The sequence below is a fragment of the Myotis davidii genome, unplaced genomic scaffold (assembly GCF_000327345.1).
Source record: "Myotis davidii unplaced genomic scaffold, ASM32734v1 scaffold370, whole genome shotgun sequence".
Lineage (NCBI taxonomy): Eukaryota > Metazoa > Chordata > Mammalia > Chiroptera > Vespertilionidae > Myotis > Myotis davidii.
This window is the reverse complement of record NW_006288615.1, coordinates 7873116-7890235: the sequence shown is the minus strand read 5'-3', so window position 1 is coordinate 7890235 and position 17120 is coordinate 7873116. Positions and strand designations below refer to the sequence as shown.

At 50.9% G+C, this 17120-nt stretch overlaps 1 protein-coding gene across 1 annotated transcript in view; it reads left to right on the top strand.

Moving 5' to 3' along the window:
* ANKMY1 (ankyrin repeat and MYND domain containing 1) overlaps positions 1-17120 on the top strand; it is a 39892-nt gene that overhangs the window by 8721 nt on the left and 14051 nt on the right. Inside the window, exons 7-15 of the mRNA XM_015561810.1 lie at positions 6-199; positions 1837-2053; positions 2437-2601; positions 6417-6829; positions 9253-9424; positions 10616-10756; positions 11146-11286; positions 12945-13052; positions 14613-14744. Of these exons, the coding sequence (XP_015417296.1) occupies positions 6-199; positions 1837-2053; positions 2437-2601; positions 6417-6829; positions 9253-9424; positions 10616-10756; positions 11146-11286; positions 12945-13052; positions 14613-14744 (1683 nt within the window). The remainder of the gene's footprint in view (positions 1-5; positions 200-1836; positions 2054-2436; positions 2602-6416; positions 6830-9252; positions 9425-10615; positions 10757-11145; positions 11287-12944; positions 13053-14612; positions 14745-17120) is intronic.

Below are 17120 nucleotides of genomic sequence, written 5' to 3'. Positions count from 1 at the left end.
ACCTGACTCTGTCCCCGGATATGTACCTCTACTCCACCGACAACACCCACATGCCCATTACCCGCTCTTTCCGAAGAGACTTGGACTCCCGGATCTTCCTGCATGATATTCCTCCGTTTGTTGAGGATGGAGAACCGTGGTTCATCAAAAATGAGACCCCTTTGATGGTCAAAATCCAAAAACACACTTACAAGTTCAGGTAATCAGGGCTGCCATTCGGCGATGTCTGGGCGTCCGCTTCTGCTGCCCTGATGGCCCTGGCACCTGGGGTATTTGTCAGGTTGATGTAAATAGGCTTCTTTTTTTTAATGGACTGGCACAGCCCAATGATGAGTGGGAGGGACGGCCGGTGCCAGGGCTTGTGGGCTGGGACATGCCTGGGAGGGCTGTGGGGGTGGGGGAGTCTGCTTAGTGAGAGTGGAGCCCGTGCATGGAAGAGGGTAAACTCCTGATCCCATGGGGCTGAGCCACGTGGTGCTGGGGCCTTGTGCATGCTTCCTCGTATAGGTCAGAGCTAGTGCCCCACATCTGCGCACCTGCACAGAGTCCGGCCTGTGATTAGAGGGTCAAGTCTCTGCACAAGGTCCACACAAAGAGAAGGGACTGTTATTACCGTGATGTCTTAATATGGATCTGGCCAGAGAGCCAAGGATGGGGAGCAGGGCAAGAGTGGGCTGGGGCTGACCACGCCTCTGGCTTCTCCAAAGATAGCCAGAAAAAGACAGAGCTGCTCCGCTGGTCTCCAAAGGCTCCCCACCCCACAGCCCTGCCACAGTTAGCAGCACCAAAGGGAAACTGATTTCTTAAGTAAAATTTTCAATATTCTAATCCCTTTCTTTTTTTTAAAAATATATTTTATTGATGTTTTACAGAGAGGAAGGGAGAGAGATAGAGAGTCAGAAACATCGATGAGAGAGAGAGAGACATCGATCAGCTGCATCCTGCACACTCCCCACCGGGGATGTGCCCGCAACCAAGGTACATGCCCTTGACCGGAATCGAACCTGGGACCCCCCAGTCCGCAGGCCGATGCTCTTTCCACCGAGCCAAACCAGTTTCGGCTCTAATCCCTTTCTTAAATATTGTCTTCAGATATCACTAAACTGTTTTAGAATGCATGTTTGTGAGCACAAGCGGCTACTTACACATCCATTCATGCACCCATCCATCCATCCATCCATCCATTTGTCCATCCATCTAACCATCCGGCCACTCATCCATCCATTCACCCACTCCTCCATCCATCCACCCACTCATCCATTCATCCATATCCATCCATCCATCCATCCATCCATGCACCCAACCATTCATTTATATCCATCAACCCACCCACCCATCCATTTGCTTCTTCACCTATTGATGCATCGATTCATCCATCATGCAAATATCAGCTGAGTCCGTAGTCAGTCTTTGAAGACTATTGGGTAAAGAAGCTACCATAAAACCACAGGTTCTTGACTGTGAAGGAGGTTATATGCACACAGGCTTTGGTGTGTTTGGTAAATGGATCATGGGACTTGCATGTTCTCTACTCAAATAGAAATGCAAAAGGGCAGAGGTGAGATGTGGTTGCTTGGTGCTGAGTGCCAGACCTGTGTGTGTGTGCTCCTTGCAGCCACTGCCGCCCAGGGCAGATGCTTAGCCTGAGCATCTTCACCTGCAGGCAGTGTGTCCCACCACTATGCCACATCCACGCTGACTGTGGCTGAGGGGAGGGGAAGAAGGAGGGCTGGGCAGTTCTGGGCCCTGGACGGAGGAGGGGCAGTGTGGGAAGGAGGGCTCAGGACGGCCCCTTTGGTGGCTGCATTGGGTCCACTGAAACTCCTGTGTTGGCAGGAACAAGAAAGAGCACTCCAGCTGGAACATGGGTGCCATCCTGGAGGGGGATCGGAGTGGCTTTGCATGCCGTGGCCCCAAGGAGCGGCTTGCCAAGGAGATGATCCTGAAGGCCGAGGAAGGAAACTATGACTGGATTTATGGGATCCTGAGAGACAACCTTGCCAGTCCCGACGTGGCCGACGCACGGGGCTACACGGTGCTCGCTGCAGCCGCAGTGAGCATCCCTCCCTCCCATGCTGTGTCTGCTGCAGGGTTGCCCTGCAGGAGCACTGACCCGTGAGGCCCCTGGTGATGGCACCCTCGAGTGGGTGGGGGACATTCCCTCTCTGTTCGGTGAAGCTGCAGTCCTCCCAGACTCGAAGTGGGACGTATGGGGTCAAGTGGAAAGGGTGAGAGCACAGGCCTTGGTCACATGTCTCGGTCACATGTTTGATGCCCCTTGCCCAGCCCAAGCAAGAGCTCAGGTCTCTGTCTTGGAGTTCAGGCCGGCATGAGGCCTCACTCGGGGAAGCTGTGTCCCATGTGAGCATCAGATGCCTGTCTCGCCCCTGGCTGAGGGAGCCTGCTGTCCTTGTGAGACCAGCCTTCTCCCTCCAGATTCACTGTCACATTAATATTATCAATCTGCTGCTGGACAACGGGGCTGACGTGAACAAGTGCACGGATGAGGGCCTCACGCCTCTCAACATGTGCTTCCTCCTCTACTACCCAGCCACGTCCTTCAGGCCCAACATCGCCGAGAGGACGGTGCCCGAGCCCCAGGTCAGCCATGGGCCCCAGCGGCCTGGCTCAGTGTCCACCGTCCACCTACCCCCTTCCCTCCACTCCCATTTGCCACCGTCATCTCTCTGTCTTCCCAGCTGCCCATCAGCTTCCCCTCCCCACATGGACCAGGTTCAGATGGGTGAGAAGACCATAAGGCCGGCGGCTGGGAAGCAGGGACAGAGCCTGCACACTTGCTAGGGTGTTCAGAGCTTGCTGCCCGGACTCTGAGGAACGTGTCCTTACAGCCACGTACACAGCAGCTGGGGCCCTGAGACCCCTCTCATGGTCCTCCTCTTATAGGTGGTGCTGTCTGAATGCGCTAGTTTGAGCTCCTGCTTCCGGTTTTTTGGGGTGACAGTTTGATCAATGGTGATGCGTTTATGACGGGGACACCCACACTGCCCAGGTGTGAGTGGGTCGTACCATCTAGGTCTGTGTAGGTGCCTCTGTGGTGGTGGCACAGCGATGAAATCTCCATAGTTAAGTTGTGCGTGCCCATGCCCAGAAATGGGTCACAGAACAGCCCGTGTTTAATTTGTTGTGGAACCTCTGATTCCTTTCTGCTTGTCGGCATTTCTCCCCCATTTCAGCCCAGACTCAAGGGCAAGTCACAGTGGAGGGACCAGTTCTCTGCGGTGTAGGCAGACCTGGTGTCCACATCTCCTGAGCGGGGGCAGTGGGGCCACACCCACAGAGGGAGGTCCCCACCCCTAGGAGCAGACCCTGGACCCTGATTGTCAGCCATGAGAGGTGGACTGAGCCCGACATCCACAAAGAAAGCCTTGGGAGGGGCTGAGGGCTTCTTCCTGTTGTGGTCCTGGGCCTCGTGTGTGGTGCTGGTGAAGCTAATCTGGAAAATGTCCCTATGGCCCGACGAGTCTGTATTCATCCCTCGTCTCCTCCCAATCTCTTCAAGCTTTTTCTCCGGAAAAGGCATTTACTCAGCCCATCCTGTGTCCCCCACAGACAGAGTTCCTCAGGTGACCAGATGCTCTCTCTAACTCCGCTTCTCAAGTTCAAGTCCTGCATGGGAGCTCAGAGGCCACCAGCCCAACCTGGTGGTGAGAGATGTGTGTGGGGAGAAGCCCAGAGCCCCTGCCCGAGAGGTCCAGTGTGCAGCAGGCAGGGGACAGAGGCCTCCTACCCAGTTGGCCTTAGGCTTCTGTCCGGAGGGCCTGCCTGTGGTCCCTGATGTGTCAGGAGACACGCTCAGCCTCTGGGCCTCCTCCGTTCCTCTGTGCTCGCTCTGAAGGGCACCGTGGTCAGGCTGTTTGCAGACACTCTGTGACCAGCAGTCAGGACTAATGAGAACGCAGGCCAAAAACCAGAAGTGAGGGTTTGGAAGCCAAAGCTGTCCTTTCTGCTTTGTTTTTACAGCAGCATTAGTTTATGTCTCATGGGTGTGTATCCTCAGTTTTTCTAGATCAGAAGTTGTTCACTACAATAACGACTGACTTTCAAGGTCAAAAGTGATCTCATGAACAGAGGTGGTGGTGATTCTTGTTCTCATGCCGAGTTGCCTTCAGTGGCAGCCTCACAGACAGACAGGGTTGCTTGGTCCCCACAGTCACTCCAGGGGGTGTGGGCTCAGGGGAGTCTGGAGTCAGCAGAGGAAGGAGCAGTGGGGACAGGCTGAGCATCCTCAGGGACCTGGTACCTAGAGGCGACCTCATACACTCAGAGTAAATTAATTCTTGATGAAGGAATTGGGTCCATAATGCCTTTTAATTCTATTCTTTAAGTTCTTGTAAAAATCACTCCCTTATTTTGTTTTTAAACTTTTATTCTGAAGAATATTAGATAACCACAAAAGAACACAGTGCAATGAACTTCTATGGATCTGTCATCCAGATGAAAGTCCCTGACATGTGGCTCATCTTCCCTCATCCATGCTCCCTGGCCTGACGCCCTAGCTGGTGTCACATTAGAGTAGGTTCCCCACAGATGGCTTCAGCCATAAAGACTTCCCTATGTGTCTCCACCAGCTAAAGACACATCTTCTCTCTATCTTTTTAACACAACAAGAAGCATTGTTATCCCAGCTTTAAAAATCAAGTGAATTTTCTAATGTCCTCTAATACCATCGTGTCCAGTTTCCCCAGTTCTCTCATGAAGACGCCCGAGAATGGACTTACAGGTTCGCTTGCTGCATGTGGTTGGTGAAGGTTTGTGCCTCCCTGTCTCCCAGCTAGCTGTTTTTCCTCTCTGTGGGGTTAGGCTCCTTTTTGACCCCTGCACTGCCCCCAAGGACAGTGGCTCACAAAGGTGAGTGAATGTGGAGCCACCTGGAGCAGGATTGTCCTTGTAGGTGGCGCTGTGGGAACGTGGCCATGTCAACCTTTATGCACTGTTGCAGCTGGTTTGCATCACAGGGCTGGAGTCAAGATAGACTCCTAGGCCTCCAAACCTCAAGTATTTACAGAAAAGAATAATCACAGGTGGTTAGGCCCGACCCCTAGCATCTCTGCCTCAGTGGGTGTGGGGTGGGACCCGGGAATGTGCATTGCTGGCAATGCTGATGCTGGTCTGGGGTCTGTCCTTGGAGAAGGCAGCCTCTGAAGCCCAAATGAAGAACAGTGTCACCTCACAGAAACACACTGAGCTACAGTGGGAGCCCCGTGTATGATTTTAAAATTTTCTAGAAGCCACATGGAAATGTTAAAGATGGAATTACTTTTATTAACATACTTCATTTAATCTAATGTATCCATGACCTATCACTTCTATGGACCCTGATAAAGAAGATATTTACTAAGAAGGGCTCCTGGTGGCTAACTGGGCTCAAACTAAAAACCAAACAAAATCAGAGCCTAGCAGCCATTTCCACACAGGGTCCTTTCATACGAACTGCACGTCAGATAGAAGCCTTCACTCAACTACCTGCCCCTGCACCGAACTGCCTGCCTGCACCATGTCTCTGCCATCTGAGCCTGCCCTTACAGAGGAGTTCCTGGAATCCTATTTCAACCAACAGGACGGAGGCTATTCCATTCCAATCAGAGCTATATTAATCTTCTGTGTGTCCCCTCCCCACCCCTGTCATCTTCACTGACCAATCAAAGCAGTTTATTTCTGACCCATCAAGACAGTGTCTTTTGGGCCAATCAGATTGCAAGGATTTGGAGTCCTCATTTGCATGAAGATGGATCAGTCAGGGATCAGAGGTGGGGACTCCTGTCTCTCTATAAGCCAACTCCCCTCTGGTTTGGAGAACACACTTTCCCTTTCCATTAGAGCAGCGGTCGCCAACCAGTGGTCTGCAGACCACTGGTGGTCCATGAGGTCCGAAAGGTTGGCGACCACTGCACTAGAGAATGAAGACTGACTGCATTTCCTTGGGTTAGGCTTCATAGTGGTGGTTTTTTCACAGCTGTGCTGTATCACTATTGAGCTGTTTGCTCTGAATAAAGTTTTCTTCACCCCACCCCAAATTGGGGATTCCTATTGGAGGTGAATTGGTGCCACTGACCCTTGGTTGACACTTCAGTGCGTAGCCAGTGAGGAGACACTTATGGTCTCATTCTGATATATTCACACTTAATGTGCCTGGTGTTGGAAGGGTCTTGCTCTGTGTGCTGTGACTATGCATGGCTAGTGGATGCTGTATGGCTCAGGTATGTGTGAGGGGCCTCCAAGGTGTTTTCTGCCTCTCTCTGGGTTTTAGGGAAGGCTCGTGGGCACTACTGTCTCAGCACTGTCAGCCCAAGTCCTGTGAAGGCTGCTCTCAGTCATGAGCACAGATCCTTGGGAAAGAAGGTGTTTAATGGAGTTGCCATGCTAATCTTTTTCCTTCTAATGATATGTTTTTTTAGTGCTTTCCAAAGGAAATTCAAAAACTCTCAGTTAGTCACTACCCCTCCTTCGCATTCCGTGACTCAGACTCAACCTACAATGATGACTTGGTACCCATCTCAGAGAGCCCGAAGTCCAGCATCTGGAGGGACAGCCCCCAGAAGTGGGAGTCCACATTGCCGAGGGGCAGCGTCAGCATCAGCGACCAGGGCCAGGAGCTGGAAGATGTGATGGAGAGCTTGGACCGGTGCACGCCGTGCAGCAGCACCGAGACCAACTTTGAGTCTAACCTCTGCATGCAGAACTACTCCATCAGGTTGTCATGGAATATGCTGGAGAAGAGTGCCAGGGTTTACAGCATGCTCAAGGTGCCCTCCACTGAGGCCACCTCTGACAAAGGAACCATGAGGCAGATGGCATGGACCATGACCAAGTAGGTGGCTGGTGTGTGAGCAGCAGGGCCGAGGGTCACAGTCAGGGTGAGTCACAGGGTCAGCATCACTTCCCTGCTCCCCTGGGAGGGGATGTTTTCTAGTGCCTGTGCCTTATCTCTAAGGGTCTTGGGGCGGGGGACTTCTCTGGAGGCTTGGCACTGGGGGCCTGGCTATGGCTTCTGAGGGACAGGCAGGAGGGAGTCCAGGAGTGTGTCCTAGACTGGCACATGGACAGTGGGCACCACACAGGAGTTCACACACTATCACCTCCATACACTCAGCATGGATGTACCCCACCCCCCTCCTCACAGTCTAGACCAGTGGTTCTCAAATTGTGTCCCATGTCCCCTGGAGTGTCTCAGACCCTTTCAGGGAATCTGCAAAGTTGAAATGATTCTCATAGTAATACTAAGTCTGTGTGATAATCGTGTGACTTGTGTGAGAGGTGTGTGATGGTCACGTGACATGGTCAGGTGACAGTTGTGTGACATTTCTTCACCTATGCAACACATGCACAATAGAATGCTGGTTTCACTTAGAATTACACTGCTGACACCACAGAAATGACTGATTTATTACATCATTTAAAAAAATATTTTTATTGATTTCAGAGAGGAAGAGAAAGATAGAAACATAATGATGAGAGGGAATCATTGATTGGCTGCCTCCTGCACATTAGACTGAGCCTACAACCCAGGCATTTGCCCTTGACCAGAATTGAATCTTGGACCCTTCGGTCCGCAGGCCGACGCTCTATCCACTGAGCCAAATCGGCTAGGGCTAATTTATTACATCTTGACTGTGAGCCCATGCCTCTTAACATTCTGTGTGACAAGGTGGGGAGGATGCCTGAAGCACATCTGCCTCAAACCACAGTTGGAAGGTTTTGGAGGGAAAGCACTTGAATGACTTGAGTGGCATACAGTCACCAGCCCTCCCCATGGCCACCGTGTTTAGTTGACAGCATGATTGGCTGGCACATGGCGGTCATTCACTCTCTTAACAGTTAGCTTTCGCTTTAAGGACAGTTGACACTGTTGACAGTGAGGACATCCCAGCTTTGAAGTGGGAATTAGAATTTTGGAGCATTTGCATGCACCACATATTGTTCATGACACATATCCACCTGGGGACCATCTCAGTGAGGCAGTCTGTCCACATGACCAAGTCCCGACATCACAGGAGCACTCGGAGGATCCCTCTGGAGGGTTCTGGTGCAGCTAGATACATATTCTCCACAAAAATATTTCATTGCATATTTCATATGCAATGGCTTTGTTATTGTTACTTTTTAAATGTATTAGTGAGGATTTAAAAAATTCTCAGTTTTAATGTGTAATACATTAGACATGGATGAATAGAATCCACATAAACACAATCTCTTTGGAGTCCTCAGAGACTGTTAAGAGTGGAAAGGGGTCCCGAGAGCAGGAAGTTTGAGAACCACTGCTCTAGAGTGACCTGGTCTCTCTACTGTCCTCCTGCACCCCACCCTGGTTCTGTGCTGCCCATGCCCTCTGCCATTCTCACCACCGGCTCAGCTCATCACAGCCATTCTCCTCCCTGCCCTTCTTGCCCAGCAGTGCTGCTGTCCAAGCCCACCCAGCTGGGCCCCCCAAGCCCAGGTCTCGGCCCATCTTCCCCCCATAGGAGATGTGTGTGTGTGTGTCAGTATGTGTATGTGGTGTGATATATATGTGTGTGTATGGTATGAGTCTGTGTGTGTATGTGATGTGGTATGTGTGTGTGTGTGTGTATATATGTGGTGAGGTATGTTTTTATGTATGTGTGTGTGTGGTGTGTATCAGTGTGTGTATGTAGTGTGGTGTGTATTTGTGTGTGTGTGTGTGGTATGTGTCTGTGTATATGTGGTATGGTGTGTGTGTGTGTGTGTGGTGTGGTATGTGTGTATGTAGTGTGTGAGTTGCTGTGTATGTGGTATGGTATATATTTGTGTGTGTGTGTGTGTGTTTATGTGTGTGTGGTGTGCATTTTGTATGTATGGATGTGAGTGTGCGCATGTCTGGTGTGCATGGTACAACCTTGAACCCTGGTGTTCCAGGTACTCTCTGTCATCACCTCAAAGACACCACAGGAGGATGGTCTGGTCCCTATCCCACACTCCAACACATGGGTGGCTTCAGTGAGGCTAAGTGGCCCCGAGGGCCAATGCCAGGCAGGGTCACAGCTGGACTTGCACTTGCCCAGGCTAGCTCGCTTAGGGTGGTTTGGTTTTGGGTTGCTCTGTTCCGTGTAGGGGCTGGAGGTCTTGGGAGGGCAGGACACTGGGGCTCAGGGCACCATGAGGTCAGTGTCTCTGGGCATCCTTCACTGGAGAGCACCTGTCTCAACTGGGGGTGCTGTCCAGACAGCCTCCTGTGCCTCTCCTCCAGCCTATGACATGTCATACTGATCCTTCCAGACACAGAAACATGTGGCTGACCATCAACTGCCTGCTGCATCGAGGCGCTGACCCCAACCTGTGCCGCGTGCCTATGCATGTCCTGTTCTTCGCTGTGAAGGCCGGGGACGTGGACGGGGTGAAGCTGCTGCTGGAGAGTGGTGCCAGGACGGACATCCAGTTCCCCCCAGAGGTAGGGCCAGAGGTGCGGGAGCAAGGTGGGGGGGGGGGCTTCAGAGGGTGCTCCTAGTGGAGGTCAGAACGATAGGTTTTGAACCTCACTGGCACCGTCTGTTTTTCCCCGCTGGTTGTGTGAGCCCCCCACCTGTATGCAGGCCCTTTGCTGTGTTTAGAGGGTGTCGATGGTATGGCTGGCAGTTTTGTTTGGCCTCAGCCGTTACTTTAGGGGTAGGTGGGTCTCACTATTCAGGCCCCTTGGCCAGGCCATTTCTTTCCTTTTCTTCTGAGGATAAGATAAAGTAGTGCAGGCAAGTAGAATTTATGTAAGACCCAGGATAATTTATAATGGCTTTTTAAGTTTACTGATTGGACTCCATCTTTAAAACTGACTAAGGTTGCAGCCTGTAAACTTGGCACAGACGGCCTCCTCTATCCATCTGTCCATCCATCCCAAATCAAGAATTGATTATTTACATTCATCTTCAAATGGAAGTTTTGCTTTATCGAAATGTTTGAGTTGCCCGTATTACTGGCATCAGAAGAACACCCAGTTCCTTGCTGTGCCCAGTGGACTGATCAGTGGTTTCTGAGCGTCCCTCCAGCCTTTCTCCAGGGGCCCTTTCCCGTCCCCCCGGGGCCTATGTGGAGGGTTGGCAAGTCCTCCACCTTGGTCCGAGGTGCACCCTATGTTCCTGGCTGGGATCTCTCTGAGTTGGCTGTGCCTCCTCCAGGACCTGGCCCCCTGACCATCTCCATGTGGTCAGTGCTGACTGGGTATCCTAGAGACAGTCCTCCGTTGATTCTCTCAGCCGATGCCAGGGGGCTGCTGTGGGTGGGCAACAGGCCTCGGGTAGCGATTGGCATCGGGAGCTGCATGGCTGTCTGCAGGGGCATCTGAAGAAGCGCTGGCAGGGAAGATGGGCTTTTCTTGGAGGGAGGCAGGGACAGTTGGTCTAAAATGAAGCTGGCACCGGGGCCTGTGCGCCTGTCTCTGGCCCGGGCAGACAGATACCTCTTATGAATTGGAACGGACATGTCCATGGTCCGTGTGGGAGGCCTCCTTGTCCTGCATGTCCCGTGAGGCCGGTGAGAGTGCAGTGCTATGAGTGGCACTCTAGGACTGGCCTGGGCTCTCCCCTGGACAGGCCCTGGCACCCGGGCAGTAGCTCACCTCACCCTAACTCCTCCTGCGTTTCCTCTGCAGCTGGGGGCCCTAACCCCCCTCCACATTGCAGCTGCCCTTCCCGGGGAGGAGGGTGTCAAGATAACAGAGCTGCTGCTCCACGCCATCACAGATGTGGACGCCAGGGCAGCTGACCAAGACGACATGTACAAACTGAACAAGGTGGGCCATCTGCCATGCGGGAGAGGGGGCACTAGGGAGCCTGGGGTCACTCTGCAGTGTTGTCCATTTAGTTCAAAATTTCACTTGTCCTTGTAGAGGTTAATTGATGCTCTGTGCATCCCAAACCCGCCTGGCTGTGCCACAGCACATGTGTGGCTCACCTGTGTGAGGGGGGAGGGGAGGGCTTGGGGCATGCGCACAGGAGAGGGTTTCATGGGAAGCTGCTTCAGATCCACAGTCTGAAGAGGAGGGCAGCCTGGTCCTCTGTGTGAGCACATCTGTATGGTACCTGCTGGGGGCTCTTGGCACAGCTGGTCGGGCAGGTGGCAGGTCTCTGAGTACTTGGAGAGAGGCTTGGGCCAGGACCTGACCCCTCTGTCTGCACACAGCCAGAGGTGCTGCCTTCAAGCATGAAGCTCAACAATGAAGTAGGCCCGCCCAGCGTCTACAGTAGCGTGAACATGTCCATCCCTGAAGAGGGGGGCAGGACACCTCTGCATGTGGCCTGTGAGCGGGAGGACAACTACAGGGTGAGCAGGGCCTTCTGGGGCGGTCGGGAGCTGTATGCCCATGTGTGTGCCCTGGGTGTGCACACATGAGTGCATTTACGTAAGTGTGTACATGCATGGTTTTTTTTTGTTGGTGTGCATACATACCTGCATATATGTTGGCATGACTGTGTGAGTTGTATTTACTGGCCAGCACACACGTGCATGCATGTGCACACATGTACACATGCATGTGTATGTATGCTTGGGTAGTGCATGTGTATGTGTGTAGCTGGGTGTTTGGGGGCAGGATGGTGAGTCAGCAGCCGTGGTGTGGGGCGGGCTGGGCTGAGGGCTCAGACCTTGGGGTGTTGGCCTCAGGCCATCCTGCCTGAGTGAGTTTCAGAACAGATGAGTGGGTCTTGTCCACAGTGAAATAGGATCCATGAGGGCAGTGGTTGGCAAACTCATTAGTCAACAGAGCCAAATATCAACAGTACAACAATTGAAATTTCTTTTGAGAGCCAAATTTTTCAAAATCAAACTATATAGGTGGGTACATTGTTACTAATTTAATTAGGGTACTCCTAAGGCTTAGGAAGAGCCACACTCAAGGGGCCAAAGAGCCGCATGTGGCTCACGAGCCGCAGTTTGCCGCCCATGGCTAGGTTACAGCACGTGCCCTCTGTGCTGACTTCAGATTTGGAAAAGCTACGGGGAAGCAAAGTTGGGAGACAGAAGCAGCAGCATCATTAGGTCGAGAACAGCTGGCGATGGCCGTCTAGCCATCAAGTCTGAGTTCCACGGGCTTTCCCAGGAGCTTTTAGGCCTGGCCAGCAAGACTCGAAAAGGGGAGTAGGCTTGGAGGGGAGCAGTCCAGCTTGTGAGCAATTCTGGGGAACAAGAGGAAACCAGGGTTCCCCAGAGGGGAAAGGCCGGAAGGGTGCAGCAGCCCTCCATGCTGAAGGTCTGTCTCCTTTCAGCTCAGCTGGGCTTCTCTGTTTCTTTTTTGTTGTTGTTAACCCTCACCCAAGGATATTTTTTCCATTGAATTTTTGGAGAGAGTGGAAGGGAGGGAGGACAGGGATAGAGAGAAACATCGATGTGAGAGAGACACATGGATTGGTTGCCTCCTGCAGCATCCCAACAGGGTCCCGGAATTGAACCTGCAACCCAGATATGTGCCCTTGACTGGGAATCGAACCTGCGACCCTGGAACTGGCTTGTGTGTCTCAGTCACCCGCGGACTTAGTTTCCCTTGGTTTGAGAGCTGACACTTTAACCACTGAGCTATACCAGCAGGGTCGGTTGGGCTTCTTTCACTTGCTGTGTCCTAGAGGACCCTGAGCCCTGGTGAAGGGCACGTTCCTCCGGCCACACCTGCTCTGCACCTACTGTGATGGTCATAAAATCCTGACTCTCCTCTTCCTTTGAAAACAAGTTTTAAATAAATTCACCTATCATTTGTCCTTCCTGTTTTTCATTGGGAAAAAAATCAATGTTTAGAAAACATCTTTTTACTTTGAGGATTGACTCACCTACCCACCATTCATCTTCCTAGAATTCAGGGCTCTCTGTGCCAGGCAAGGTGCTGGGGAGGAGGAAATAGAAGTTGATTTCAGGATGTTTGAGTTAATGATCCATGCCAGGTGCTCCAGGGACTTGAGACTTGGGCCTCTTAACCTGCCTTTCTCACCCAGTACGCCAGGGATGTCGTCCACCTCCTCCTCTCCAACAGAGCGAACAGCAGCCTGCTGTGGGGCGGCCACTCCCCGCTCTCCCTGTCCATCGCCAGTGGGAACGACCTGGTGAGCACGTTCTGAACCCCTGAGGGTCATCTGCAATGTTCTCTCCTCCAGCGTCCCCTCCCCATCAGTGTTTGGGTGTTGGTGGTATTGGCAGCGGCACAAAGGCAGCATGGTATAAGGGGCATGGGCCACCTCCCGTGGGGATGGAGCTCTTTAGAGAGAGAAGGCTAACGAGAGAAGGAAAGTGAGCAGGGAGGTGAGGTTCAGCTGGGTGGGTGCCCCCTCATGGGGCCTAGATCCCAGCTCTGCCTGTCCCAGACATCGACTCCTCGGTGCTCCGGGAAAGGCACATTGGCAAGAGCCCACTTTCTGCTGCCGCCAAGGAATGTGTTTATTCACCATCCACCCAGCCAGCCAGCCACCCATCTACCCTCCTTCCATCCATCCTTCCATCCTTCCATCCACGCACCTTCCACACATTTGTGTACTCATCTATGCACCCACACACCCAAATACACATCTATTCATCTACCCACCATCTATCCACCCATCTACCCACTCACCAACCCATCCTTTTACCTATTCATTCTACATCTATCATCAATCTCCCTTCTTTCCTTCCTTCCTTCCTTCTTTCCTTCCTTCCTTCCTTCCTTCCTTCCTTCCTTCCTTCCTTCCTTCCTACCTTCCTTCCTTTCTACCTTCCTTCTATATCCCATGCACCTTTCATCCTTTTATTTGGATGAACCTACTGTGTGCCAGGCAGGCGCCACTCTAGACATCAGGTGTTGAGTAAAACAAAGTCTCAGCTCTCAAGGATGTTATATTCTGGTTGGAGAAGACAGACCATAGTCCAGTGTGACACATTTTCAGGTAATGATAAGTGTTATGGAGAAAGTAAAGATCAAGGACAGATAGAGTGGTGGAGGGAGGCTACTTTAGCAGGATGCCCAGGCGGGCTTCTCTGGTGAGGGGACTTTTCAGCAGAGGCCTAAAGAAGCTGAAGGCATTGCTGCCAGTGGCCACAGGTGGGGCTTCTGTGGGGCCTCTGCAGGGGCCTCGCCTCCTCTCCCTCCTTCCTTCAACAAGTCATGTGGGCACTTGCTCCTGCCGGATATTACAGGCAGGCGTAGTAGCAGAGAGAGCTTGCTCCGAGGGACAGAGCTCTGGAGAGAGACAAACACTAGTTCTCTGACATCCAGCGTAGCTGCTCTTACTCCTGGATTCCTGGGCGGCACCTGGGCTGGCAGCTGGGGACACAGAGGGGAACAAGGGACATGTGGCCCACTTTGTGTCTGGTCAAAGACCCAGGTGCCCCGGGTAGAGGCAGCCTGTTCCCAGGGATGAGGGGCTGACAGGACAGTGTGAGACAGGGTGCCGGCCAGGCGCCTGGGCGGAATGGCAGCCCCCCTAAGGAACCACCATGTGCCCGCCCCCGTGGTCCTCGGAGCTGGCAGCAGTGGAACCGGTGGGTGGGAGCCATGGAGAATGCCCGGGGTAGGGGGCCTCAGTGAGCCCCAGCTTGGCCGCCACTATACTCAGTGCTGCAGTGGCCTCGCTCCGGGACTTCCTCCAGTGGAGGGAGGGACCTGGTGGCGCTGACAGGCTGTCTGTGTACAGATTGTGAAGGAGCTGCTGACCAACGGCGCTGACCCCAACCTGCCTCTGACCAAGGGCTTGGGCAGTGCCCTGTGTGTGGCCTGCGACATCGCCTACGAGCACCGGAGGAGCGTGAACAACAGGCTGGGCCTGGTGAGGCAGCGGGCATGGGGGGCCGGCTGAGAGGGGCAAGTGGGAAGGGGCGACCCAGGGTCCTGGGCCTGGGGGCTGTGGGACCCTTGGTCTGGCCTCGTTCCCAGCAGGCGGAGCTTCGTGTGGTATTTCTCTGTGTTCTCCAAGCCTCAGCATTCCAATACTTGAAAACGGGTGAGAAATTCTTGCCTTTTAAGATGTATAGATCTAAAATATATACAGAGGCAAAGCCACTCAACAGGCCAGACTAAAGTCCCCTGGTTTTTCTCAGGAAAGACACGGGCCATGGTTTTGATCTGGTTGCAGGATTCTAGATTTTTCTATGTCAAATGGGCATTGACCAGGGGTCCTAATCAAGGGACCTGCTAGGCAGGGACTGGGGAGCTGCATCCCAGGCAGGATCGGGAGCTGGGCTGTCTCCACACTCTGCCCACCAAGAAGCTAACGCTGTGAGGCTCACTCACCAATAGACACAAAACTAGATGCTCTGAGATCAAAACACTGAACACCCACTTATATGCCCACTCAGATAATATCTCCAATTCTTGTGAATACTTCCAGCACTTGTAATGATTAAAACACTTTTATTAACTGTATATCATAAGCCACTTATAAAAATATTAACACTGCAAAGACTGTCTACTCCATTGTATGATCTTGCCTCCTTTGTCAAATATTAATTGAGCATAATGGCTTGGGCTGATTTCTGGGTTTTTCTGTTCTGTTCCATTGATCTATATGTCTGTTCTTGTGCAAGTACCAGGCAGTTTGGTTACAATACCTTTGTAGTATAATTTGATATCCAGTATTGTGATCCCTCCTACTTTGTTCTTTCTCAAAATTGCTTCAGCTATTCAGGGTTTTTTTTTTGATTCCATATAAATTTTTGGAGTGTTTGTTCTAGCTCTGTGAAATATGCCATTGGTATTTTAATAGGGACCTATTGAATCTAAAGATTGCTTTGGGTAGTATGGAAATTTTAATGATATTCATTTGTCCTATCCATGAACACGTTATATTTTTCCATTTGTTTGTATCTCCTTCTATTTCTTTTTTCAATGTCCTGTAGTTTTTGTGAGTAAAGGTCTTTTACCTCCTTGGTTAACTTTATTCCAAGGTGTCTTTTTTTTTTTTTTTGCAATGGTAAATTGGATTGTTTTTATAGTTTCTCTTTCTGAGAGTTCATTATGGGCATATAAAAAGGCCATTGATTTCTGGTACAATGGAGTAAAGACAGTCTCTTCAATAAATGATGTTGGGAAAATTGGACAGGTACATGCAAAAAAATTAAACTAGAGCACCAACTTACACCATACACAAGAATAAACTCAAAATGGATAAAATATTTAAATGTAAATTGTGGAATCATTCAAAAGCCGCAGTTTGCCGACCACAGTAGGGCAAAGGAAACTAAGGAGAAAATAAACAAATGGGACTACATCAAAAGAAAAAGCTTCTACACAACAAAAGAAACCATCACCAAAACTAAAAGAGAGCCCGCTGCCTGAGAGAACATATTTTTCAGTGATATATCTGATAAAGGGTTAATTTCCAAAAATATATAAGGGACTCATATAACTTAACAAAAGGAAGACAAACCAAGTAAAAAAAATGGGCAAAGGACCTAAACAGACACTTCCCCAAAGAGGACCTATAGATGGCCAAGAAACCCATGAATAAATGCTCAGTCACTAATGGGCAAGAGATGCAAATTAAAATGACAATGAGATATCACCTCACACCTTTCAGAAGGGCTATCATCAACAAATCAACCAATGACAAGTGCTGGTGAGGATGTGAAGAAAAGGGAACCCTAGTACACTGCTGGTGGGAATGCAGGCTGGTGCCGCCACTATGGAGTTTCCTCAAAAAATTAAATATGGAACTGCCATTTGACCCAGTGATCCCACTTCTAGGAATATATCCTAAAAATCCCAAAACAACAATCAGAAAAAAAAATATACACCCCTATGTGCAGAGCAGCACTATAATAGCTAAGATCTGGAAACAGCCCAAATGCCCATCAGTAGATAAATGAATAAGAAAGCTGTAGTACATTTATACCTTGGAATACTCTGCAGCTGTAAAAAAAAAAAGAAAAAGAAAAAAGAAGGAAGATCTCTTACCCTTTGAGACAGCATAGAGGTATCTGGAGAGCATTATGCAAAGTGAAATAAGCCAATCAGAGAAAGACAAGTATCACATGATCTCACTCATATGTGGAATCTAATGAACAAAATAAACTGATGAAAAAAAAAAATAGATCCAGAGACATGGAAGAATGGAACAGACTGAGGAATATCAGAGGGAAGGGGCGGGGGGCGGAGATTAACCAAGAAACTTATATGCATATGCATAGCCCATGGACACAGGAAA